Source organism: Bacillus rossius, chromosome 12 (genome assembly GCF_032445375.1).
Source record: "Bacillus rossius redtenbacheri isolate Brsri chromosome 12, Brsri_v3, whole genome shotgun sequence".
Lineage (NCBI taxonomy): Eukaryota > Metazoa > Arthropoda > Insecta > Phasmatodea > Bacillidae > Bacillus > Bacillus rossius.
The window spans coordinates 53799973-53823871 of NC_086339.1; the positions used below are offsets into that span (position 1 = coordinate 53799973).

General features: G+C 36.3%; 1 protein-coding gene across 6 annotated transcripts in view; it reads right to left on the reverse strand.

The window, feature by feature from the left end:
• The window catches only part of LOC134537946 (4'-phosphopantetheine phosphatase), a 111534-nt gene that overhangs the window by 78459 nt on the left and 9176 nt on the right, over positions 1–23899 (reverse strand). For 5 of the 6 annotated variants that reach the window (XM_063378944.1, XM_063378943.1, XM_063378940.1 and 2 more), the window contains exons 3-4: positions 11902–12101; positions 5242–5425 (exon numbers count right to left, since the gene is read on the reverse strand). In XM_063378944.1, coding sequence (XP_063235014.1) covers positions 5242–5425; positions 11902–12101 — 384 coding nt within the window. The remainder of the gene's footprint in view (positions 1–5241; positions 5426–11901; positions 12102–23899) is intronic. The other variant, XM_063378945.1, reaches the window with a different exon arrangement.

The following is a 23899-nucleotide window of genomic DNA, read 5'->3' on the forward strand; positions in this document are numbered from 1 at the left end:
CCATGATAGTATAAACATTCTGCAAGCTTGTAGAGTTCTAGTACGGCAGAACCATTTTTTGAATTTTTTTTTTATTATTTTTTTTTTTTTTTTTTGTAATTTTATGATATCAAAGAAAACATGTGGCTGTTTTCTCCGTGTGCTTCCGATTATTCTTGTCAATATTATGGTGGTTTTCTTCGTGTGCTCCTGATTATTATTGTCAATATTTTGATGGTTTTCTCCGTGTGCTTCCGATTATTCTTGACAATATTATGGTGGTTTTCTCAGTGTGCTCCTGATTATTCTTGACAATATTTTGATGGTTTTCTCTGGGTGCTTCTGATTATTCCTGACTAGACATCTGATGGTTTTCTCCGAGTGCTTCTGGTTACTGATGAGGAATTGATCTCTGCATGAAGGATTTTTTTACTTAATGAGGCATGTCATTTTTATTCAAGGTTGCATTTAATTAGTGAACTTCTGCTACTTAATCATCACTTGTAATATTTTTATCAGGTGGAAATTTAAAAAAAAAAATAATTACTAAGTCGAATAATAATAATCTCTGAGAAATCTAAGAAGCACTAACAGGAAGGAATAACTTCCTTCTCCTTGGAGTCTAGCGAAGCCAACCTTCCTTTGCGATCGATAGTGAGCATTCCGCATCCCGCATTAATGAAATAGATATTATTTACCTGCAAGCAACACGTGGCGACATCTGTTGATGACAGCCAGAACTACTTGCATCAATTTGTTTTGCATTAGATAACTTAACTCTCGCTGATGAAATATTTAAAAAATTCTATTTAAGAAATGGTTCCAATTGGAGAAAACTGACAGTTTGTATCTAACATTAGTCACAGAAGCTACCATAGATCATGGTTTGTTATCTGCAGCTGAATCGGAAGGAAGCCGCTGTAGATACTGTGGCAAGGATTTTGTCATATGAAGGAATGCTAGACGTTATGAGAAGAATGATTGTGCTAGAAACCCACTACGCAACATGTTAAGCTGTAATCGTTGAAGCAGGTTGTTAACACGAATTGACAGCTTAAAAAGGAATGGTAGAACATGTAAAGTCAAGACTACTTACGGCATAGAGGACACCTATGGATCCACTAGACTAAAGAAGAGTGATCTGCATTACGACAATAATTTTCCTTGTCCTGAGCGTGATGGTATTAGCTCACCCGATCGTGAGGAAGAACATAAATTGAAGGATGCTAATGGCTTCGGGAAGACTGAAACTAATGGAAGTATCAACACCGTGAAAAGTGAGAATACATTCAAGCCTATATTCAGTAGATCCTCCATTCCTTGTAAAAATGATGGACTCCTAAAAAGGAAAGATGAAGACAATGAAGACACTTCAACATCATCGATAGCGAATTCATACGGTAATCTGGGTGAAAAGGATGTCTTCTACAGTGATTGTTACAGTGACTCTGAGGTTGTTGACAATGGCATAGACTGTGATGAAACACCTAGAGCTGACAAGATCGAAGAATGTGGTGATGTCCTGAGACCGAAACGATGGAAAAGTCGTGTTATAATAAATAAATATGATAATGCTTATTATGATCACTGGGACGATTGTGATATTAAAAGTATTTATAATAAACGAGCAAGTAAGATGGTGGTAGAAGAGATTGATTACACATCATGGAAAGATCCAAACATATTGGTTGACCGGCTAAGACTTCTACATGGCTCGCTTTGTGCAGGAAACTATTCGTGCATCAAAGAAATATCCTTCATACTCAAAGAACTGAGGAAAGCGGGCTACATACAATAATGGCTTCTTTTACTTGTATTTGTGTAATGATGAGAAGTAATTAAATATCGAAAGTAAAAATTTAATGTTTTTATTTCTTGTATTCTGATTTCCAACTAAGCCTGTGTGTTTCCGCTACTGTATGTGTGATCATTCCGTTTCCTGTGTGTACTGTGTGTACGTTCCGTTTCCTGTGTGTACTGTGTGTACGTTCCGTTTCCTGTGTGTACTGTGTGTATACGTTCCGTTTCCTGTGTGTACTGTGAGTATGTTCAGTTTCCTGTGTGTACTGTGTGTACATTGCGTGTTGGAGCCGAGTAGACATGTATCCATGTAGCTTCATAGACATGTAGTTTCGTAGCCATGCGGTCTTTCAGTCATGCAGTCTCGCAGCCATGTATAACTCGGAACCAGCTAGATCCTTTTAGACTCGTAGCCTTGTAGCCTCGTAGTCTCTTAGACTCGTAGCATTGTAGCCCAATATCATTGGAGCTGTTGAAAGAAAAGGCAGTTGGAGCATTTGGAGCTGTTGGAGCTAAGAAGTAGTCATTGCACGTCTATGCAGGGCTAAATGTTTATAAGATTGCTGGCTTTCGCAAGTGATCCTGTAGTAGGATAGAAATTGTGTAATAAATATTATGTTTGTAAAAGACTTTGTGGTGTTTTATTTCTCGAACCTTACACTTTTCTGGTATTTAAATTAAATTTATTTTAGCTTCGTCCAGGATCGTGTCAAGGACCTTAGTCGACCTAATTAATCAGTATATTGTTTGCAAATTTATTTAATGAATTTTTAACTTTTTCCTGAATTTCTAGGTTAATTATTACGAATATTTCAAGATGTTGGTCTTGATGTCTGATAGGATGATGGTAGTAGAGGATTTAAAGTCTCTTTAAGAATGTTGAACGTGGTTTATTGAAATTATTATTTTTTTCATAAAATTAAACATTATTGCATCGATCGAGTATCGAACCAAGGACTGGAGCGGATTGAATCAATATGTAAGTTAATGAGTGATTTTTTTGATGAATTTTGGATTATTTCCCGCTTTTCTAGCTACATTATTACATGATTTCAAGATGGCGCTCAAATTTTAAGATTGCGGGGGCACCTTGGTAATAAATTATTACTGCACTGTAGCGGGTTAGAATAAAATTATCCAGATGGAAATGTACTCTATAATACAAGTACACACACAATATGGTGTACTCCAGCAGGTGGTAGCTCCTGGTAGCATGTACTGAACATAAAATGTCGGATCCATGATGGTCGACAAGGACAAAGTCTAATTTCAAGGACAAAGTCAAATTTCAAGGTCAAGGTCAAATTTCAAGGTCAAGGTCAGAGTTCAAGGTCAAATTTCAAGGTCAAGGTTCAAGGTCAAAGGTGTGGTGACCAGATAATTATACTAACATGGTATCAGCACACTCTAGCAGACGAAAACAAGATGGTGGTCTCCAGCGTATCAAGACAAGATGGCGGACATGACGTCATAACAGCTGACGATATATAAACCTTGGTATTGGTGACGGTAGATCAGTCTGTAGGTGGCTTCTGTGGAGGAAGTATCTGATGTTTTTTTTTTATTTTTGCCCTCACCGGTTTCGAACCAAGGACGGGAATCGATATAATCAATCATTATATTTATTGTCAATTTATTTAATGAAATTTGAACTTTTTCCCGCATCTCTAGCATAAAAATAATGATTTTCAAGATGGCGACCATAACGATAATTACAATAGTTACATCTTAATACAAGATGGTGGTTCTGTCTCGAACAGGTGGTGCTATTATTACTTTCAATTTAAAAAAATTACAAGTCCAAATATGCATGTTATTTTTATATATACCTTACTTAATTTTCAGTCTGGTAAATGTCTCGATGGCCGAGCGGTTAAAGGCGTATGTTTTCCAACCTAGAGATCAGAGCTACGATGGTTCGAATCACAGCGTTTCCAATATATTTTTCATAAAAAATTAAATTTAAAATGTTGATAAGGATCATAATAGCTATGGTAGGTAATGGAACATCGACCTTATTTGATGAGACAGAGCGACGCTGGCGCTCTCTAGGAACAAACGACAGAAACAAAGTCGACGGTATCCAAGATGGCGGCCTGCAGCGGAACAGAAAAAAACATGAACGCCGCTGGCGCTATCTAGGAACAAACAACAGAAACAAAGTCGACGGTATCCAAGATGGCGGCCTCCAGTGGAACAGAAAAAAGTCAAGAGCGATGCTGGTGCTATCTAGGAACAAACAGCTGAAACAAAGCCGACTGTATCCAATATGGCGGCCTCCAGTGGAACAGAAAAAAATAAATATGGCGACAGAGAAGAAAATTTCATCATAATGAATGGGGCGCTCGATTTAAAGATGGCGGATCCAATATGGCCACAGAGGTCAAGGTCATGGTCACGGTACTACTTGTCCCGTTACGCTGTGTCCCGTTACGCTCATCCAAGATGGCCGTCGTGACGTCAGAGATTGACGTGACGTCAGAGATGTGGCTCGGCACCTCGCACCTCACCCTGAACCCTGGTGCAGGAGCCCCTATTACATACTACTTCTGAACTCTAAAAAAAGTCACCATCAATTGGCAATTAAAAAAAAACTTTTATGCACACGTACAAAGCATAAACAGATCTGCTAGTAATTGACACCAAATATTAAATTTGTAAGAGATCCATATACATACACACTTTTAGATGCATTAAGCTGGACAGATTGAAAAGCAGTAACAGTATAAATTCTTAAAGAATTGTCTGTAAAATAAATATTTAAAAAATTAATAAAAAATAAAATACAAGAGATTTTCTGAAAAGTTTGTCCATGGTTAAATCTGTATTTCTTTTCACTTTGAAAACTGTAATAGCTGGGTTCTATTGTAAATGACAAGTTCTAAATAAGTCCCAACATATCAGAATGTGCAATACGTACATAATTATTTAGTTCCATTCATTAAATTTAATTAAGGCTGTTGCTTTCATGTCTGAGATTACTGAATTTTTTTTTTTTTTACTTCACACTTAATAAGTTTCATGCAACCAGCCAAATTTTGGTTGAAATTTTAATTAAAATTTAACAATGGTAATACATAGTTTAAGAATTGATTTTAGTTGTATATTTCCTGATGTATTTCAATATTTAAAATATAAATACATTTTACAAATAAATACTTTTCACATCACACAGAATTAGTAATCGAAAATATTAAAAAAAGATATATATATAAATACAGGAATTGTAAGAACATGTTTTCAATGCAGTACTTAAAATGTGAAATTAACTTCTGAAAGAAAAGCACCAGGTTTGCAGAACCATCCTACCCTGATCAATAAGAGAAGGAAATGAAGGTGTGAATAGCAGGTCACCTTTATTAATATCGTCAACAAACACGAAGGAAAATCAGAGAAGGAACTGGCAGCGGTTGCCTGGGGTGATTCCAGGACGACGCGACAAGGTGATGCGGGGCAGCCGACCTTCATGATGCTGACGCCCGAGCCGATGTTGACCAGCAGGTAGGGGAAGATGTTGGGGTCGGCCGACTGGAAGAGGTACTCGGGCTCCCCGTGCCGCTGGTACGCGAACGCCTCGTCCGAGATGTTCTTCAGCAGGAAGTTGCAGCCCTTGATCAGGCAGTCCATCTCGTCCTCCTTGTCCACCCTGCGGCACGATCACAGCTGCTCATCCACCGGTGGCCGAGGGAGTCTCCACCACTTATACCCACACTTCCCATCACATTCCCGGCCAAACTGTTTTATAATTATTTACCTATTTTGCAACTTTCTGAAATAAAGCTAACTGAGCCTTCACCATCCCTATAGCAGTGCTAGTTCGAAACAGACCCTCGCATAAGCCATTTCACAGCGTGTATGACTATGCACAAAAAACACCATCTGGAAAAGAAATTGTGTTCACAGTCTGGGTGATGGCATGACGGAGCATGAAATTTCCCCCTCAAATTACTATCAATGAGAAATTTCCATGACTTCACAAGATTTTAAATTAAATTTCCTGACCAATTTCTACTTCTCTGACTTGGCAGGGTGTTCACACAAATCTATAATAAGATATCCATGAATTCTTACAGACCAATGTTTCAAATTTCCCTGACAAAAATATTATTAAAAATTTCACATATTTTTCAATTTCCTGAAAGAAATAAACGGAAAAAAAAAAAAAAGCCACCACCATTCCCATAGCTGGCATAGTTCTCTCTGGATTTCTTTATTTGGAAAAATTAAAACAGAACCATGCACACTCCATTTTATAGTGAGTATTTTTACGCACTTTCACATTTTGTTTGATGGCAGACTGGAACATAACTTCCCATTAAATTACTATCACTGGGGAATTCCCATGCTTTCAAGTAAATTCCCTGACTTTTCCTGATCAAATCCAATGTCCCGACTTGGCCCAGATCTTTACTGGCTTTAAAAATGTGGACATCCTGTAAAAATTTGTTCAAACTTAAAAGTAACGACAAATAAACACCTAGTATCATCATCATCATTTTCATCATCACTGCAGATAATTATCTCTGATTTTTTATCTCGCCCATGTTTATAAAAACCTAATTTTTTGTAATCGCAAGTGTTACATATTTTTTTAATATTCCGTTGTTACATAAGGCTAAATTTTCAAAACAATTTTACTGGTAACATTTCCCATCTATTCATGTGTTCTCTACGACATATGAAAAATTGGTAACATTTCCCATCTATTCATGTGTTCTCTACGACATATGAAAAATTGTGTAAAACGTTTATTTTCAATGGTTTATTTTTTTTGTTTTTGGATAGTTAAATATATGGTTTTCTAAATCTATGATTGAAGAGGAAGTGGTGGTGTAAAATTTATATGTACTGTATATATTAATTTTTAATTAAATGAAAACAGTTTCTGTAAGGAAACAATTTTGTGATAGGTTATGTTTGATGTGAAATCAACAAAAAGGTTCCAAAACAAAAGCATTCTCTAAAAAACCATCTGTAGTTCAGAAGTTTATTTTGACAATTATAATTAATTGTGATAAACTTATTTAAGGATTAATTAATACATGATTATTTAATAAATGTTCTATAAGACTTTACTGAAGAATTCCATGATAATTCATGAAGAAATATATTTCATGGATTGTAATAAGATTATTGAACATTTGAATCACCGCATGGATTCGTGAGAAGACCAGAATATAACTTTGATAGTATATTTCAAATCAAGAGATGATATAACTACTATCCTACAAGTGAACTAAATGCAATACAATACCTGGAACATTAATATTAATGGTGTTTTAGAAGAATAACTACAACATCAAGATATTCAGCACATTAGTTAAGAACGAGGCCACAACATGGGCTGAAGTAAGGAAGGAAGGAAGGAAGCGACATTGTATGACCATCTCGAGAGCCATCTACAGCTGAATCCAACCTAGAACCCAGTTTGTCGAGTCACCAGTCGAAACCACCCCAGGAACCGGAATAGGATTGTGGTTCGTGACGAGTACTAATTGCTGCTGGAAGCTGATGATACATGCATTATTCTTCAGGAGCATTGAATAGTTCTGTTCCATATCAAAATGTTAAAGGTACCAGTAAAGGTATCAGTTTCCTTAAGGTAATTATGCACTACTGTCCTAATGTCCAAGTTAAATTAAATTCATGTCTTTAAATTCTAATGAATTTGTCATTTGTTAACTTCTTGGTTGAATCAAATCTTTTTGATACCAATCATTGCCAACTGATTAAAATAACTATTTAACTTGACAAGATTATTCTATTCTTACATGTTGAATAAAACACTGTTTAATTTAATTATACAAATAAATTTTAGTAATTTAGACTTAGCAGCTCTTCAAGCATTGCGCTAAGCCAGAGCATGCAATTATATTTATTTTAGAATACAAGTTTCATATTTTGAGATTAACAGTTTAAGATTAATTTTGGAACTGACAGAATCGTGCAATGCTTGGATTCATTAGTATTTCTGACACAAACTATCTCTATTTACAACTTAATATGTTGTATTTTCTGTTGGAAATACCTTTGTGAACCACTGAATATAAAATACGTTGTTCACGAAATAATACTAAAAACATATAATTAATAATGTCGCAACTGAATTATTTGAGATAATTTTCCAAGTTTCTTAAAATAAGGCACCCATTCCGAGTAAACTGAAACTTACTGTGATAGTCCTCATAGCTACTTGTGGCAAATTTATTTTATCATTTTCTTAGGAATAAACACTTTAGTTTGTTACATTATTATGTTTTAAATACAAAAATCAAACATCATAGTTAATAACAGGATACATTTAATGAAACATTGTGTCACTACACCGTACTAATCAAAAATGCCAAAAGAGTTAATAAACTAGATTTCTAGCCACTTCTACCTGTAAATTGTGACCTCTGTGTAAAAAGCTTAAAGGTTAACATACACTGGAGCAGAATAACATAATGGTCGTGGTCAAGAAACAGCGGTATATGAAGGTGCGAGTAATATAGCGGTACTACCGCTTCTTTAGTGAGGTATTGCAGCGATACAATTCTTAAAGGGGGGGATCCCATTTCATGTCATGATTTTATATTTATATTAATCACTGATCAACTTTTTGACTTTTTCAATTGTTTAACTTTCACGAAATGAAAAATATTTACAATGCATACTTTTTGCATAATTAGCTGCCAAAGGTACATTTTTAACGTTTTTGGGTTGTACAAATAAGGAGAATTTAATTTATTGCAGAACTGAAACTTTTTAGGTTTAACTGCAATGCCACTGGCTACTTCATGATATGGTTTGCATTTCTCTCACAAAAACTCATTTCATGTTTCTTGGCTGTCAAAATCGTAACAAATTTGAGAATTTTGAAATGCCAGGTAAAATTAATTAATATTTTCTGAAAAAAATTCAAACCATTTTTTGAAGTAGCCAGTGACATTGCAGTTAAACCGAAAAATTGTCAGTTCTGCAATAAACTAAATTCTCCTTATTTGTACAACCCAAAAAAGTTAAAAATGTAACTTTGGCAGCTAATTATGCAAAACGTATGTGCTGTATATATTTTTTTATTTCGTGAAATGGGAGGCACCTTAATGCCTGCATACTGTCCCTAGCATTCTGCAAGACTCAGCGTTGTTCCCACCAGGAATCAAACATAGTCTGTCGTGGGAAGCATTTGCAGCCTGACGCATTCCACTGCAGACCCCACAAGCCTTGAGCAGGGTTCCCACACTCTTACTCTAGACAATTTCCCTGAGTTTTCCTTCTTTTTCCCTGTCCAACCAAACATTTTATCCCTACCTCTTCAATCAATCTTGCAAGATATCATAAATATGTATATGTATATACAAACATGTATCACAACACATTTCAACCATGGAGTTGCTTGGCTTCTGAGTTGTAGCCGTAAGATTTAACCAATCATCAGGATAGCAGTTACCAAAGTAGGTTCCCCTTCGACGCAGCTACGACCCATTAGCCAAGCAACTCAAGAATGACCGGGAAAGCCTGTAATCTTTATTACATTTCAACCATACATAACATGTTGAACAACCGTATATGCAGTATCTACTGTTATCATTTCAATCAATGCTACTCAGCCAATGCAATCAGTTTGTAATGTAAACCCACTCTATTTGATCAAACTTTGAAAAAATCCATTAATGATTAGGACTGAGTGAATGACTGACAAACATATATTTGTGCTTCATATCATTAAATAAACACAATTGATTCATTGATTGTTTATCTTTTGAATAATGATGAAAAGATGGGTTTTTGGTAACACACGAATTTGTGATTTAAAAAAAAAAAAAAAAAAAGACCGATTTTAAGCACACTTGTATTACAATTTATTAATCTAGTTTGGTAATTAATAACTTACATTTTGTCAATTTCCCTATGTTTTCCAGGTTTTGAAGGCACCTTTTCATTTCCAAAAAATTCTCGGTTTTCCGAATTTTTCCTGTCTGTGGATCCATACTTGAAGAAAATTTTAAGTAAAGGATGTATCGCATTATATATAACAAAAACACATATTAGAATAAATATTTGATTAATGTATGACAGTACTGACTGCCTCCTACCCTTCACCCATCCTTACCTCACCATATGCTTTATAATTACACTATTGCTTTAATTTCAATGTATTGTATACTTTTTACTTATATTTTAATGCCTGCAAGCAATGAATGTTACACTATTCCAAATGCAGCAACCATCCAAAATAATTGTTTGTTCTTCAGCAAATAATGTCACGTCTTTTATAAATGTGTTATTACAAACTTAATAAAGGTGGTCAATAAAAAACATTAACTATTGACAAAGTTGGAAGAAAAAAAAGGACTTTTTGGGACATGAAAGCAAATTAGAGACCATTTAGGGACTTACTTGAAAATAAGAACTTTTATGGAATTTTAGAGACCGCTGGCAACCCTGCAAACTGGCATACAGTGAGAAATTAAAAAGATGATATGGATATTAAAATAGAAGGCTGAATAATGAGACAGAGGTGAACAAAGGGAATGAGAAAGAAGCAAAATTAAGAAGAGGATGGTTAAGGAATACAAGGAAAATAAGGGGGGGGGGGGGGGGGGGGATGACATCTGTGTGAAGACAGAAGATGCTAGAGGGTTAATGTTCTGAGTAGACCTTTAGATGACCCAGAATTGTCATATTTCATTTAATTTGAGGGCATTATAAATGAAAATATGACAGCAAAGGAAGGAAATAGCCGTAGCTTGCAGTAAGAAACTATTCCTGTGTTTGTATGGAGTAATTTCGGGAAGTCATGGACTATTGGAATCAATATGGCTGGACTGAGATGAAAAAAAGATCATTTACTATGCAAGTTCAGTGTTCTGGATGAAAAAGAAGAAGATGGTGGATGATGATGATGGATGATGATGATGATAGATGATGATTGATGATGGATGATGATTGATGGATGATTGATGGATGATTGATGGATGATGATGATGGATGATGATGGATGATGATGATGGATGATGATGGATGATTGATGATGATGATTGATGATGATGATTGATGATGATGATGGATGATGATGATGTATGATAGATGATGATGATGGATGATGATAATGATGGATGATGATGGATGATGATGGATGATGATGATGATGGATGGTGATGATGGATGATGATGGATGATGATGATGATGATGGTGGATGATGATGATGATGATGATGATTGTATGTATGAATGTTAAATTCTGAAAAGCTCTTTTCAATGATTACAAACATAATATTCTAAAGAATGTGTCATAATTAGTGACAAAATTTTGTGTTGAGTTACAATAAATCATAAATAACACCAAAATATGAGTTAATATACAAAACTGCAGAGAAATGGAAATTAATAAATATAATTCTCATAATACCTAAATGCAAGTTAGTTTACTAAAATATTAATCCAAATCACAAAAATAAAAACTTCAAAACATTCGAAAATTTGCGAGAATAACATTAACACATTATTTGTTGATAGGATTGCTTTTTAATGCATTTTCTCAACAAAAAAAAAAAAAAAAAAAGTTTGTATTTTTTCATTCACTAACACAATCTACAATAGTGTTGGTTACTATCAATGCCTCTGCATTAAGCTTAAGGTATTTCTGCCATTCCTTGTCACATACCATAGGGGGCAGGTTCGGTATTGTAGCCAGACCAATCAGAGTATAAGGTTCCATTCCAAGGGATCCGAGCTAGATACCCAGCAGGTTCACACTCAGTTTCAACGCAAGCGGCAAGCATCATGGGGCACTGCTGCTGTGAATGAACAAAGGCTTTACGTCCTTTTGAGATCAGGGTCACCACAGAAGGCGACAGAATGCACGGGTATACAAAAGCTCACTGCAAAGTTTTCCATGTCCACTTGTGGAAAGTGCAGATCGAACCTCTCCAGGAATGGAAACCGGATTGCCACAGAGGCCCCGCCATGACATGGAGCAAAGGTGAAATGCACTTGTGAGAGGATATAATGAAAAATACGGGCTTGGCCCCAACAGAAAAAGAGCCCGAATCGCGTTCCTCGGCACGAGGCGAGTGATCTTAACACTAGCACGAGGGCAACACTAGCTTACAGATAATAAAGTGACTACGAACTCACGACAGTCCCAGCTTCTCCTGCAACAACTGAGTGTACTTGTACGCCCCCCCACCTGTCGCTTTGATGCTCTTCCCCACCATCTTGTCCCGGCTGGCGACCAGGTTGGCCTGCACAAAGTCCAGGCAGCTCTCGATGTACTTGGTCTCGAACTTGACGAAGTGCAGCCGGGCGGCCTCCGACACCTCGTACACGCGGTGGTCCTGCACACCCGACCACTCTCTCCTTCTCCCTCCGTGCTTCCGCACTCTGGCCGCCCTTACGCTATTCTTTATTCAAACTTTTAAACTATTTAACAGTTGAATACGCTAATATTATGAGAATGATGTAAGTAAAACTACCACATTTTAAGCAACAGGATTTAAAATTTTCCACGGGAAGAAACTTCCAGGATCCCTTTCTATTAATAGAGATAGTCACTTCTAAGCACTGGTCTCAATTCACCAACCGGTCACCACTGGTAAGCTACATCAGCGCGAGTGTCATTTCAGGCAGTGAAACACATGTGGAACATCCAAGTTTTATTCTGCAGGAATCCATGATGGACTGGAGGCTAACTTGGATTACCCAGTTATCGGCAATGAATACATGGCCATTCATAAAAACCCAACAATTACAATACTCTGGCAATTTTCTTTTTATTAAGATATGTACTATGGTATGTTTAAACCAAACTATGGAAATATTTAATCAAATTTGTTATTTACAAATATATTACTCCAAATACAAAATTCAGCATCTTAAGTACACACACCAGTTAATAACCTCATGCCTTCATATGCAATATCAGAGTATTGTTGATATCTTACAATTGAAAGAAAAGTATTTGATTAATTCCAAACAATTCTACTAAATAAATAAACACAATAAATTTTCAGGTGCTTAAAAGATATTATTCATAAGAAAACCATTTAATAATGATAATTTTTAAAGTGGTTATGTGTAGGTGTATTTAGTTTTAGTAGAGATTAAATATATGATTTTGTAACTTCTGTTCTACAGTGTTTAAGAATATATTTTACCTTGACGAAACCACACCTACCTGCTTTTCATTTCATAAGGTAGGCGATTTAAAAAAAAATTGTTAACATGCATTTATTTCGTTTTAACTAAGTTCATGCCATCGTTTATACTAACACTTTCATTTACTATGGCTAAAGATATGCTTTAAATAATAAATAATTTCACCTTATTACAAAACCTCCCATTATTTAAGGATATTTGATACAGTTACCTCTTTATTTGAAATAAAGAGTACAGATATCAAACTTACTTTCCAACAAATTAGTTGATGCTTAGTTTGTTTGGTATTACTTAAATAAAATCCCCAATTTTTATACACTCTCCTCTTTTACCACATGAATGCCAATATAGAAATTAAGAACTAGGTAAATATGGTTATATCCATTAACCAAACAAAAACCAAATAAATCCCCTTTTTCCTTTTTCCGTATACGTTAACTCCTAAATAATTATAATAAACTTACATTTATATTAAGTTTAAATTTTTCTTTCCAATATTGAATTAGTGGATCGGCCATTCCATGCCAAAAAGGACCAAATTGTGTACAACTAAAACATAACATAAAATGTTTTTATAAGACTATAACTACCCAACATATCCTTAATTAACCAGAAATGTATACATTTTTCGATTATTTTTAATTTTTCATACTTAACTTTTCATTTTAAAATGGGTACCTAATAATTACCATGTATTATGATATAAACAAGTCAAGTTGGCGCTCCTTTAACATTGGCTATATATGTTTTTTCTTTAACAGCTGTTTTTTGGAGGGAAAAGACCAGTTCATTTGGCTTCCATCTGTATGGTGTTTGTGGTTTAAAGTTATTTTTCAGAGGTTTCAGCTAGTGTTTTTGAAGACCTATTTGATGGTGTCCCATCCGTAACAAAAAAGTAAGAAAGTTTATTATACACATAAAATATTAATCAAGTAATTGTTTATCATACATGACTTGATACTACAACTAGATGTTAACAGAACCTCAAAGTTTAATGTTGATTATTAATTTTCTGGACTAATAAATCACTTTTTTTAAGATTTGTCCTGTCTGTAACCTTTTTAAGATTTATTATAATATATAATCTTTTTTTTTTTTGTAAATTATTGCAAATTTACCTAAACATGTGCTAATAACCAACATTCATATGAGAATTTCTATAATAATATTAACAAATTTAGAAGCATGTAATGTACAAAAATCTTTACTTTGAGAGTTGAAGCCAAGGAACAGAATTTCATATTAACATAAAGTGTACACTGATTCAGAGACAGATGAAGAGTGTGTGTTGTGCAGAAGCTTACCAAGAACAATGTTCAAGGAGGGCAGTACCTACTCATTGAGCAAGTAGGGCAGAGTAGGTAAACATAAATATGTAGTGGTGAGCCACGGAGTAGAAGATGATGGCAGCATTGAGATTTTCTACATGGAGCAGGTTGTACGCGATGCATGCCAGGACATTCTTTTTAAAACTGATACGAGGAAGAAACTTTTCAGAAGTGTTAGGTTTACTTCCAGAACCTGAGTTAAAACAGCTTGGAGATAGGATTTTTTACAAATTTGAAAAGATAATTCCTGCGATTATATAGAATCTGCTTTTCTGAACTTAAAAAAATATTTACGATAATGAAATGACTGATAATGTTAGAATTTTTGCTGTTGTGTTCATTAAGGAGTAACTTTTAAACCAAATTGTTATGTTCAGTAAGGTGGTATTGTAAATTATATTTTGTCCCAGGTCATGTCCCGTCCGTAACAGGGCACTCACTAACAAACATTTTAACTGTTGCTTAAAACTTAATTTTTTATGTCAGTATATAGTATACTTTTAACTTTTCGTTATCTAGATACTAAATAGTAAATTAATTGGATAAAAAATGTTCTGTTCATTAAGAAAAATAATTAAGCCAAAGTACTAAATTAAGAGTGTTATTGTCATTCAGACTTTTGTCCCATCCGTAATGTCCCGTCCGTAACGTGTCACTTTCTCAATTAAATATTTTATCGATGGTTATTAAAACTAAGTTCTGATTTCAGGAGGTTATGCATGTTTGAACTAACTACTACTATACCATGTATTGTAATAACTGGATGTAAATCACTTCATAATTCACAGAAAATATTCGGTGAAAAACTCACCTTTGCCGTCCTGTCCAAACTGTGTCCCGCCCGTAACAATACCAAAAAGATGTATAATTCAAGGATCAAAATTAATAATCATCTCGTACATCAATAATTGGAAGTTGTATAATACGTACTAAGGGTGACTAACTGCAGATATTGATAAAATAGTTAAATAATATTTTTGAGACAGTGTGCAACATTATTTTTAAGGTCTAACTGTCCCGTCCGTAACAATGGAATGACCCGGATTCCAAACTTTTTTTTTACAATATTAAACCTTGTTACACCTTAAGAGGTGATACTCCAGAAAACACTGAGTAAGAGAATCTTGAGTAAGGCAGTATAAGGTATGTTTATTAATAATTTCCAGTATCTTAAATAAGTTTAATTTGATAAGATGATATTTTTTAATGTCAAACCATATTTACAATAGTTCACCTTTTAAAAAGTAGGAATTCAGAAAGATGTAAAAAAGAGTTGGCAGATTTTGCATATTTATAAATCATGCCATATAACTTACATCTCGCTTCATTAGCTTCAGAGATAGTACTTTAATATTAAAGAGAAAAAGGATGTATTTTCACCCCTTTTGCGATTAAATATATAAAATGATAAAGGTTAAATACATGCAATAAAATCATAATTTTTACATTATTCTTGCTCTTATTTTGCTTGGATATAAGATTTATTCCATGCTAAGTTTCTTACATTAGGCTTTATTTGCTATGGAGATAAACTTTTTATGATAAAACAAAACTTACTTCCTGTTCACACCCTTAAATGACAAAATCTGGAAAGTTGAAAAAATACAATTCAAAACTCTATATGCTTGTTCACTTTGAATTTCTAACCCTTAGATCACGTAGATTCGGATATACCCATTTTTTCTTTAAATCAAACTCCTTTTACGGCCAGAATCTTGCCAAGTACTATAGAGCATCCCACTCTTAGATTGCAGTGTGGAAGTAAATGGGCACATTCTTTCTCTCTCAAACACACGCCGATTGCCGTTAGCACTGTCCTTGTTTCTTCGTGCGTTGTTGCCAAAAATCAAACGAAATTTAAAATTTTAATTTTTGGACCAAGCTTTTTTTCATATTGTATGGAATCAAAATACGCATCAGGCAATGCTTATTTTGAATACTTAACAATATTTTAAGTGTCCGAAAAAATTAAAAAACATAACTTATTCGCTGCGAACTGTTTTGAAGTATTCCGATATGTTTCACATCAAAAAAAGAAAACCTACATGTGTATTTCATTCAGATATTTTTTATTAGTAAATTAATGCCTTAGGACGCCACCGAACAAATGTTAAGACAAACTGTACAGGTTTCACTTAAATAATTTTTTTAATATATTGAAATGCATTTTCTCACAAACTGACACATCAAAAAGTTGACCCGCGGAAAAATTTTTTTTCTATTAAAGATAGATGGGGGACGAAAGCGAGAAAAATGTTCACAATGAATTGAATTAGTTTTTAAAAGCAGCTCCATCTCAATTGCTTCTACAGTTTCCGTGGAAATAGCTGTTAAATATGTGTCTTATTAGTACAAGAGCGCGCGCTGCCGTCGTAAGAGGAAACAGGGTCGTGTGTTTAGATAAGTGGAGTTCTGTCCTACAAGCAATTTCAAATACATGGCTTCCTTAGTCAACAAAAAATATTATAATCGATTCTTGAACATAATATGTAAAATGTATGAAATAAATACGAAGGAATTTAATAGCGATCATGGTACAAAATTTTGAATTATTTTTCTATCCTTCTCACCAAGCATCTTATCAAACATTGTTTTAGACAAAGTTTTGGAAAATAATTATGATATCATTACAAACAATTTAAACAGATTTGATAAGGTGTCTACTAAGGCAGTTACATTTTTTTGTCCTGTGAAAATTTTTTTCGAACCCATGCAGTTATGGCTGGTCGTATCAAAAATGTATTTAGAAAACATTTTTCGGCATTAGGTAATCCGAGTTATCATACGTTAAAACGGATCTGATATTTTTCATATTATGGGAGTTGTTGCGATTTTTCTGTTTTTCAAAAAATCTTCCCCATTTCGAACCAATTGTTCGGATTTTTCCTATAACTTACTCGACCGAGAATTTCCATTACCGTATTTTATTTATCATTTTGGACATGACTTGTCCAAAAATTAGGCATTTATCGGGCCCATGAAAATGTGATATATATGGGATTTTTAGAACAGAAAAGAAAACTATAAGAAAATTTTGTCTACAATAGGTAGTTTTTTTTTTTAAATTTACATAAAAGTGGCATTATTACAAATTTATATGTGTAATAGTATAAAATATTATAAATTACGATATGATTTCTTAAAATGCTTCTTGTTCGATCCAAATTACAAAGACACGCATCTCCTGAAATTCGTACTGTGTTAGAGATTTGGCAACAGCGCGTGCCAGAAGCCATGTACTGCAATCTAAGAGTGGGACGGGCTATAGTAAAATAATCATTTTTATAACCCACTTAGGGTTTGAATTTCACAAAATGATAAAATTGTGGTTGGTATGTTTCATATGTTTATTATTGGTAGCCAAAATCATTTATTATGCTTATTTTATTATTTATTATTTATTTATAGATATAATTAGTCTTTAAACCATATTTACCCCTTTTTCACCCCTTGAGCTGGAATCACAATGTCCCGACGGGTCCGACTAACTGTCGTGCAGCATCTCAGCACAGAGGAGATATATACTCTGTGATCTCAGCACGACAGATTTAAAAGTGTAGGGTCACAATACCACGACAAAAATAACCTGACGATTTTCAATTTGACCTTTGGCAAATCGTGCCAAGCTAAATACTTAAATTAAAATGCATTAAAGAATACGCTAAAAACAAAGTAGGCTCTTTTATTTATTATTGACAGTTGAAGTGCAAAAAAAATTTAGTTGTCTGCGATACGAAGTAAGGTTAAGTTGATTCGTAAATCAAAGAGTAGTTTATTATAGTTACAAGGAAACAAGATAAAGATATGTCAGTGAGGGACAGAAAAATACTCCTGATGTTAGCTGTGCGAAGAATTAAAAAGAAACGAAATGTTAAAAGATGGTTTCTAAAATAACGTCTTTAACCATAAACACGATGATATCTGTTTATGTTTATACAAACAGACTAAGGCAAAGCTACAAATTTTTCAATTCACCCACACGTAAAACAAAATTTCACTTTTCAGCAAAAAGATTTACCAAGTAGGTAAATATTTTTGAAATTTAGTTCTGTACTGTTTCCTTTCCGTTGCAGTTTTCTTTTCTGTCGGGCAGCCCGACACGACGGAATTATAAATAGAATATATTCCTTGCGGGCCGTCGGGGTGCGTATTTTGTCGGGCTGACGTCACGGCAAGCTTGTTTTTCATTGGCTATTGAACTTGTCGGCCTGTTTTGTCGGGGCCGACAGGGCATTGTGATTCCAGCATTAGGGCTTGAATTTGGCAAAATGTAAAAATTGCAGTTGGTAGTTTTTGTATGTTTATTATTAGTACCCAATTTATTTTCTTATACTTGCTTGGTTTCAGAGACATAATTAATTTTCTTAAAACCACATTTACCCCTTTTTCACCCCCTTAGGGGTGGAATATTGTAATTATATACAGCCTAGTTTATAAATTAGCAAAACACCTTACTAATAAAAAAAATTCTATCAAAATCTGTCAAGTAGTTTTTAATTGGTGCTGGAACAAGCACATAAAAAGATAAATAAATTAAAAACTATACATTTTAGAATTCAATAATGTAAAAGGCTATTACCAATACTTTTTTTTTTATCATTTCATTCAATGTACGAGACTTTATACTTCGAACATTTTTATTATTAGTTTTAAAACATATGTATATAGAAGTTTTTAAGTGTTATAAATTGTAAAATTATATTTAATTGTTACGGTGAGAAACCCCAACTTCCTACGTATCATTTCATTTAAACCTATGATTTAGCATCATTTCCCTACCAAGGATTGAGAACTTGGCAGCAGTTGGCTCTGGATGAAGCCCTGCAGTATCCTCAGGCAACACAAATATTGTTAAGAGATGTGTTTGTTGATGACATTGTGACTGGATCAAATTCTGTAGAAGAGGCAGTGCAACTTAAGTGTGAATTTAAGCCCTGTTAGCTCACGGAGGTTTTCAATTAAGTAAATGGTCATCCAACAATTCCAGTATGTTGTATGATCTGCCTGTAGCAGCACAGTGAGAGACTAACAAGCTTTGACAAAGACACAAGCCCAGCAGTTAAGGTTCTTGGCATTCATTGGTGTCTAGTCACTGATAAGTTTGTGTACCCCACCTATCAGTCACCAAACAAGGAGTTCTCTCAACCGTTGCTACGTTGTTTGATCCATGTGGGTGGGTGTCCCCCGTTATAATTTTGGTTAAAATATTGCTCCAGACTCTGACACTGGGATTAGAATGGGATCAACCAGTCACTGAAGAGATTGCTCAATGGCGGTCACACTTCAGAACATCACCTTCTTCCCTGACTAATGTGAGGATTCCACGATACATTCATTTTCTGCATGCTTGCAGAATTCAGTTCCATGGGTTCTGTGATGCCTCTGAAAAGGTATATGTTGCAGTGATTTATGCAAGACTTGTTGACAATACTGGCGTGATCTCCAGCCATCTTGTAACCACCAAGTCAAAGGTGGCCCTGCTAAGGAGATTGTCCATTCCCCGACTTGAGTTACTTGGTGCTATGCTGCAAAATTGTGGTTGTATGTGAACACAATGTTTGAGAGCAAATCGTACAACTTTATCATTTACATGTGGTCAACTCAACAACAGTTTTGTTATGGCTTAAATAATCTTCCCACAAGTTTAAAGCCTTTGCAGCAAATTGTGTGTCAGAGATTCAGACCATCACACCCCCCAGAATTTGGTGCTATGTCCCCTCTGACTGCAACCCAGCTGACTTAACATCCTGTGGTTTGTATCCTGATCATTTGTTTAAGCGTTCTTTATAGTTTCGTGGTCCAGATTAGTTGGCAGAGTCAGACACAAAATGGCCTGTAAAAAAATTTGAGGTGTCACCTTTCACTGATCTCCCAGAATGCAACACCGTACATAATGTTACGATCGCGCTTGGCTGCAGTGCTTGGCGTCGCCGCGCTCATTCGGCCTGTCTGCGCCCCCTTCCACCCGCATCCTCTCCCTGGTATCTCGTGTCATACTATCTCGCGACATCCTGACCTTCGCAGCGCACACCTACCTCAGATCGAGTTACTTAAGAGGCCGCACTGCTGCATAAAAGGACTCAGACATGTTTATCGGCGCGTTTTGTGGGAACCAGATGCTTGTTGCGTTTATCGGCGTTCTTTGAGCAGCCGCCGCGTCCTTCGACAGGACTCACGACGCGTTTCTGGGCATTTCGACGGCGAAGGTCACGCGATATCTCGGAGACATGCCCGATTGTTCTGGACGGGAACCCAAGGGCTATATAAGTGAGTCTGAGTGAGTTTGGAGTGTTCAGTCGGGAGTTCTCCCACGGCGGAGTTTCCGGGCGATAGTGCCGCGGGTGCGGCAGAGTGGCGAAGTCCTTGCACGAAGGTTCCAGGGCAGGGAGTGAGAGAGTTCAGTGGAGTCGGGAGTTTTCCCGTGGTGGAGTTTCCGGGCGATAGAGTCAAGGGCGCGGCGGAGTCTCGAGCGAAGTTGCGAGCGAGGAGTCAAGCGGATCCTTGGCGAAGGGGAAGTGCGTCGGCAGCGGCGGAGTGTGGCGACGGAGTCCCGCGACGGAGGTCCACGAGGGGTGCTGCGGCGAGAGTTGCGCCAGAGGTGCGGCCCAGCGAGGTGTGTGGAACGAGTGACTGGGGAATAGACCTTTCTTTAAGTATAATTAATTATTTGCCATTTTAGAAGATTTTTGTAAGTGACATAAGTAGTGGCAATAAATAAAACTGTGTAGTGTAATAAAATCTTTAATTGGGCTATCCTTTACAAACCCGCGGTAAATCGTAACAATATTTAGGTCCTCGCAGTGCAAAAGGACAGAAAAAATGAATTGGTGGAATTTTTGGAAACATTTTCATCACTTTCAAAACTTAAGCGAGTAACAGCATGGATTCTCAGAGCCAAGAGTGTGTTCACCAAACACCCTCACTGTGAGGTGTGAGGAGATGCAGTCGGCACTGGTGTTTTGGATCCATTTAGTACAACAACAGTATTTTACGGAAGAAATCAATACTCCTGGAGCACCGTGAATGTCCCAGTATTTTTCGGAGTTTACATCCATTTCTTGACCCCCTAGGAATTATCAGGGTGGGCGGATGCTTGCAACATGCTTGTTTGCCTGAACAGACGAAACACCCAATGTTGCTTCCTGAAAATTGTCATCTATCAAGGCTTATTGTAAGCTTTTATCATATTACATATTTCCATACAGGACAACAAGCTAGCTAATCCATCATTCAAATGCCATTTTGGATTGTGGCTGCTCGACACCTAATTCGGCACTGTATTCATTGGTGCATTTCATGCTTCAGGTTGACTGAAAAGTCTCCTGCACCTCTCGTGGGGAAGCTTCCAGTTGTAAGATATTCACAAGTCCGTCCTTTCTTCAAGGTTGGCGTGGACTTTACTGGACCTTTTTCTTCCAATACCACCAAAGCATGTAAAGTCCCAGTTAGAAAAAGTTATCTGTGTCTGTTTTTTGTGTATTTCAAGTAAGGCAGTACACTTAGAGGTTGTGTCATCACTATGTACAGAAGCATTCCTAGCTGTAATAAAGCGATTTGTATCTGTGAGGGGAACACCATCTGATATACATTTAGATCAAGGTACAAACTTCATTGGATTGGTGTTGACAAACACATGAAGGAGGTTCATCAAGCCTTGTTTACCGAGCCTGCCTGGCAGATGCTAAATATCACCTAGCTGACCTCTACATTGTGTGGCACTTCAATCCTGTCACTGGCCCACAGTTTGGAGGTCTACAGGAAGCAGCTGTCAAGTCGGCAAAGGTCTATGAAAAGGGTTATAGGCAATCAAACACTCAAATTTGAGGAACTGGCCACACTTTTTACTAGTCTCAATAGTTTTAAACTCAAGACCATTGTGCCCTCTGTCAACAGATCCCTCAGAATTTGATGTTTTGACTCCTGGGCATTTTCTGATTGGTGCTCCTCTTTTTGGCATACCAGAACAGGATCTGTCCCACCTTCTAGAAAATCATTTGGATAGATGGCAGCTCATCACCAAAGTAAGCAGTGCATCTGGAAATGCTGGAGTACAGAGTATCTCCTCACTCTCCATCAGAGGGCGAAGTGGAATACTGCAGTTCCCAATGTGGAGGAGAATGCATTAGTGTTAGTGCAGAACTCAAACTTGCCACCTTTAAATTCCAGAACTGACCGAGTTACGAAAACTCATCCAGGTAAATATGGTGTCGTAAGAGTCGTCACTCTAAAAACCTCTAGTGGTGAACTTGTGAGGCTTGTGACAAAAATCTGCCCTTCGCCTAAACCCTAAACATTTTGGACAAAACCACGAGCTCTTTTGAATTGTTATGTTTTTGTTAATTGGTTTTAGTATCAAGTTTCTATGTATGTTAATTTTGGAAAATTGTTGAAATTTTCTGATGAGTGGTATGTTCACATATGCATGATATTTACTGAAGATAGACACTTCTTCTCATTAATCATGCTAACTAACTGTCTGTAGTACTTTTCATTGTGGGTAAAAAAAGTTAGTGTAGCTAGATGGCGATTGTGTATTCTTGCTCACATTTTATTGTGGTGAAAAATACATTCTTGTATTCGGTGAAATGTGCTATTATTAATGCATCTAAACAGTGTTGATACTTATAGACAGACTCGGTGAGCTAGTTCCATTATATACAACCTCACAGCTGCCTGGAGAATCTACAGTATCCAGCTCCTGTTCCAGAACCCGAGTTGCAGTGGTAGTTTACAAGTCCTTCTACAGCTTGTATCCTGATCATCTTGGGGAAAATACCAGTAGTCCTGACGACCAAGAATCCAAACTCTACCGAATCTACATAAATTTTCCACATTAGTGTGTAAAGATACATAAGGACATTGCATTTGTAATGGAAACAATAGAAAAAAAGCATAGACTGTCATACCCTTAACTATTGGGTTGCTCGTTAGTGTGATAAGTATTATAATCACAGTATCATTGAATTCGCAAATGATTCGCAAGAAAGTGTTGATAGTAATATATTTGGCATTCAAAGGCGCTACTTCTAGAATTCACGAGCGCGGCTGGGGCCAGTCGCGTTAGTCCGCGCCGACCCGACGTCAGAATTATCGAGAAAGGTGTCTGCAGCTCGCGTGTCGGCCCGGGGATCTCCCCAGCTACAAGGTGTCGGGTTAACGGCGCCGCGCGGGGAGCGGAGGGAAGGAGGGGGGAAGCGACGACCCTTGTAATCCATGAGGTGCGCGCGGCAGGTCTCACGTTGCGGCGGCCACGTGACGTCAGTGGCCGTGCTGGGCCGCCAGCCAGCTCCCAACCAGCGCGCCGCGGCCCTGCTTACGTTTCGTAACATTATAGTCAGTCAATCACCCATTCAAGGTTAGAATAGTGTTATAAAGTGAATGCATTCTTTATGCTACTAAACAATTACCTAAACACAAATTGACACACTTATACAGATTTAAGGAAAATAATTAAATGTTACATGTATGATATTAGTCCATTTCAATCTTCACTGAATATTTTAATTCTTCTCTGTCCTGTGGTGGTATATTGCCGGGCAAAAGCAATTTTGATAAATCAAGTATTTCCATGAATTTTATCATTTTATGATTTGTACCCAGAGCACACAGAATAGATATATGCATAAAAATATACAAAGACTTTCAATTAT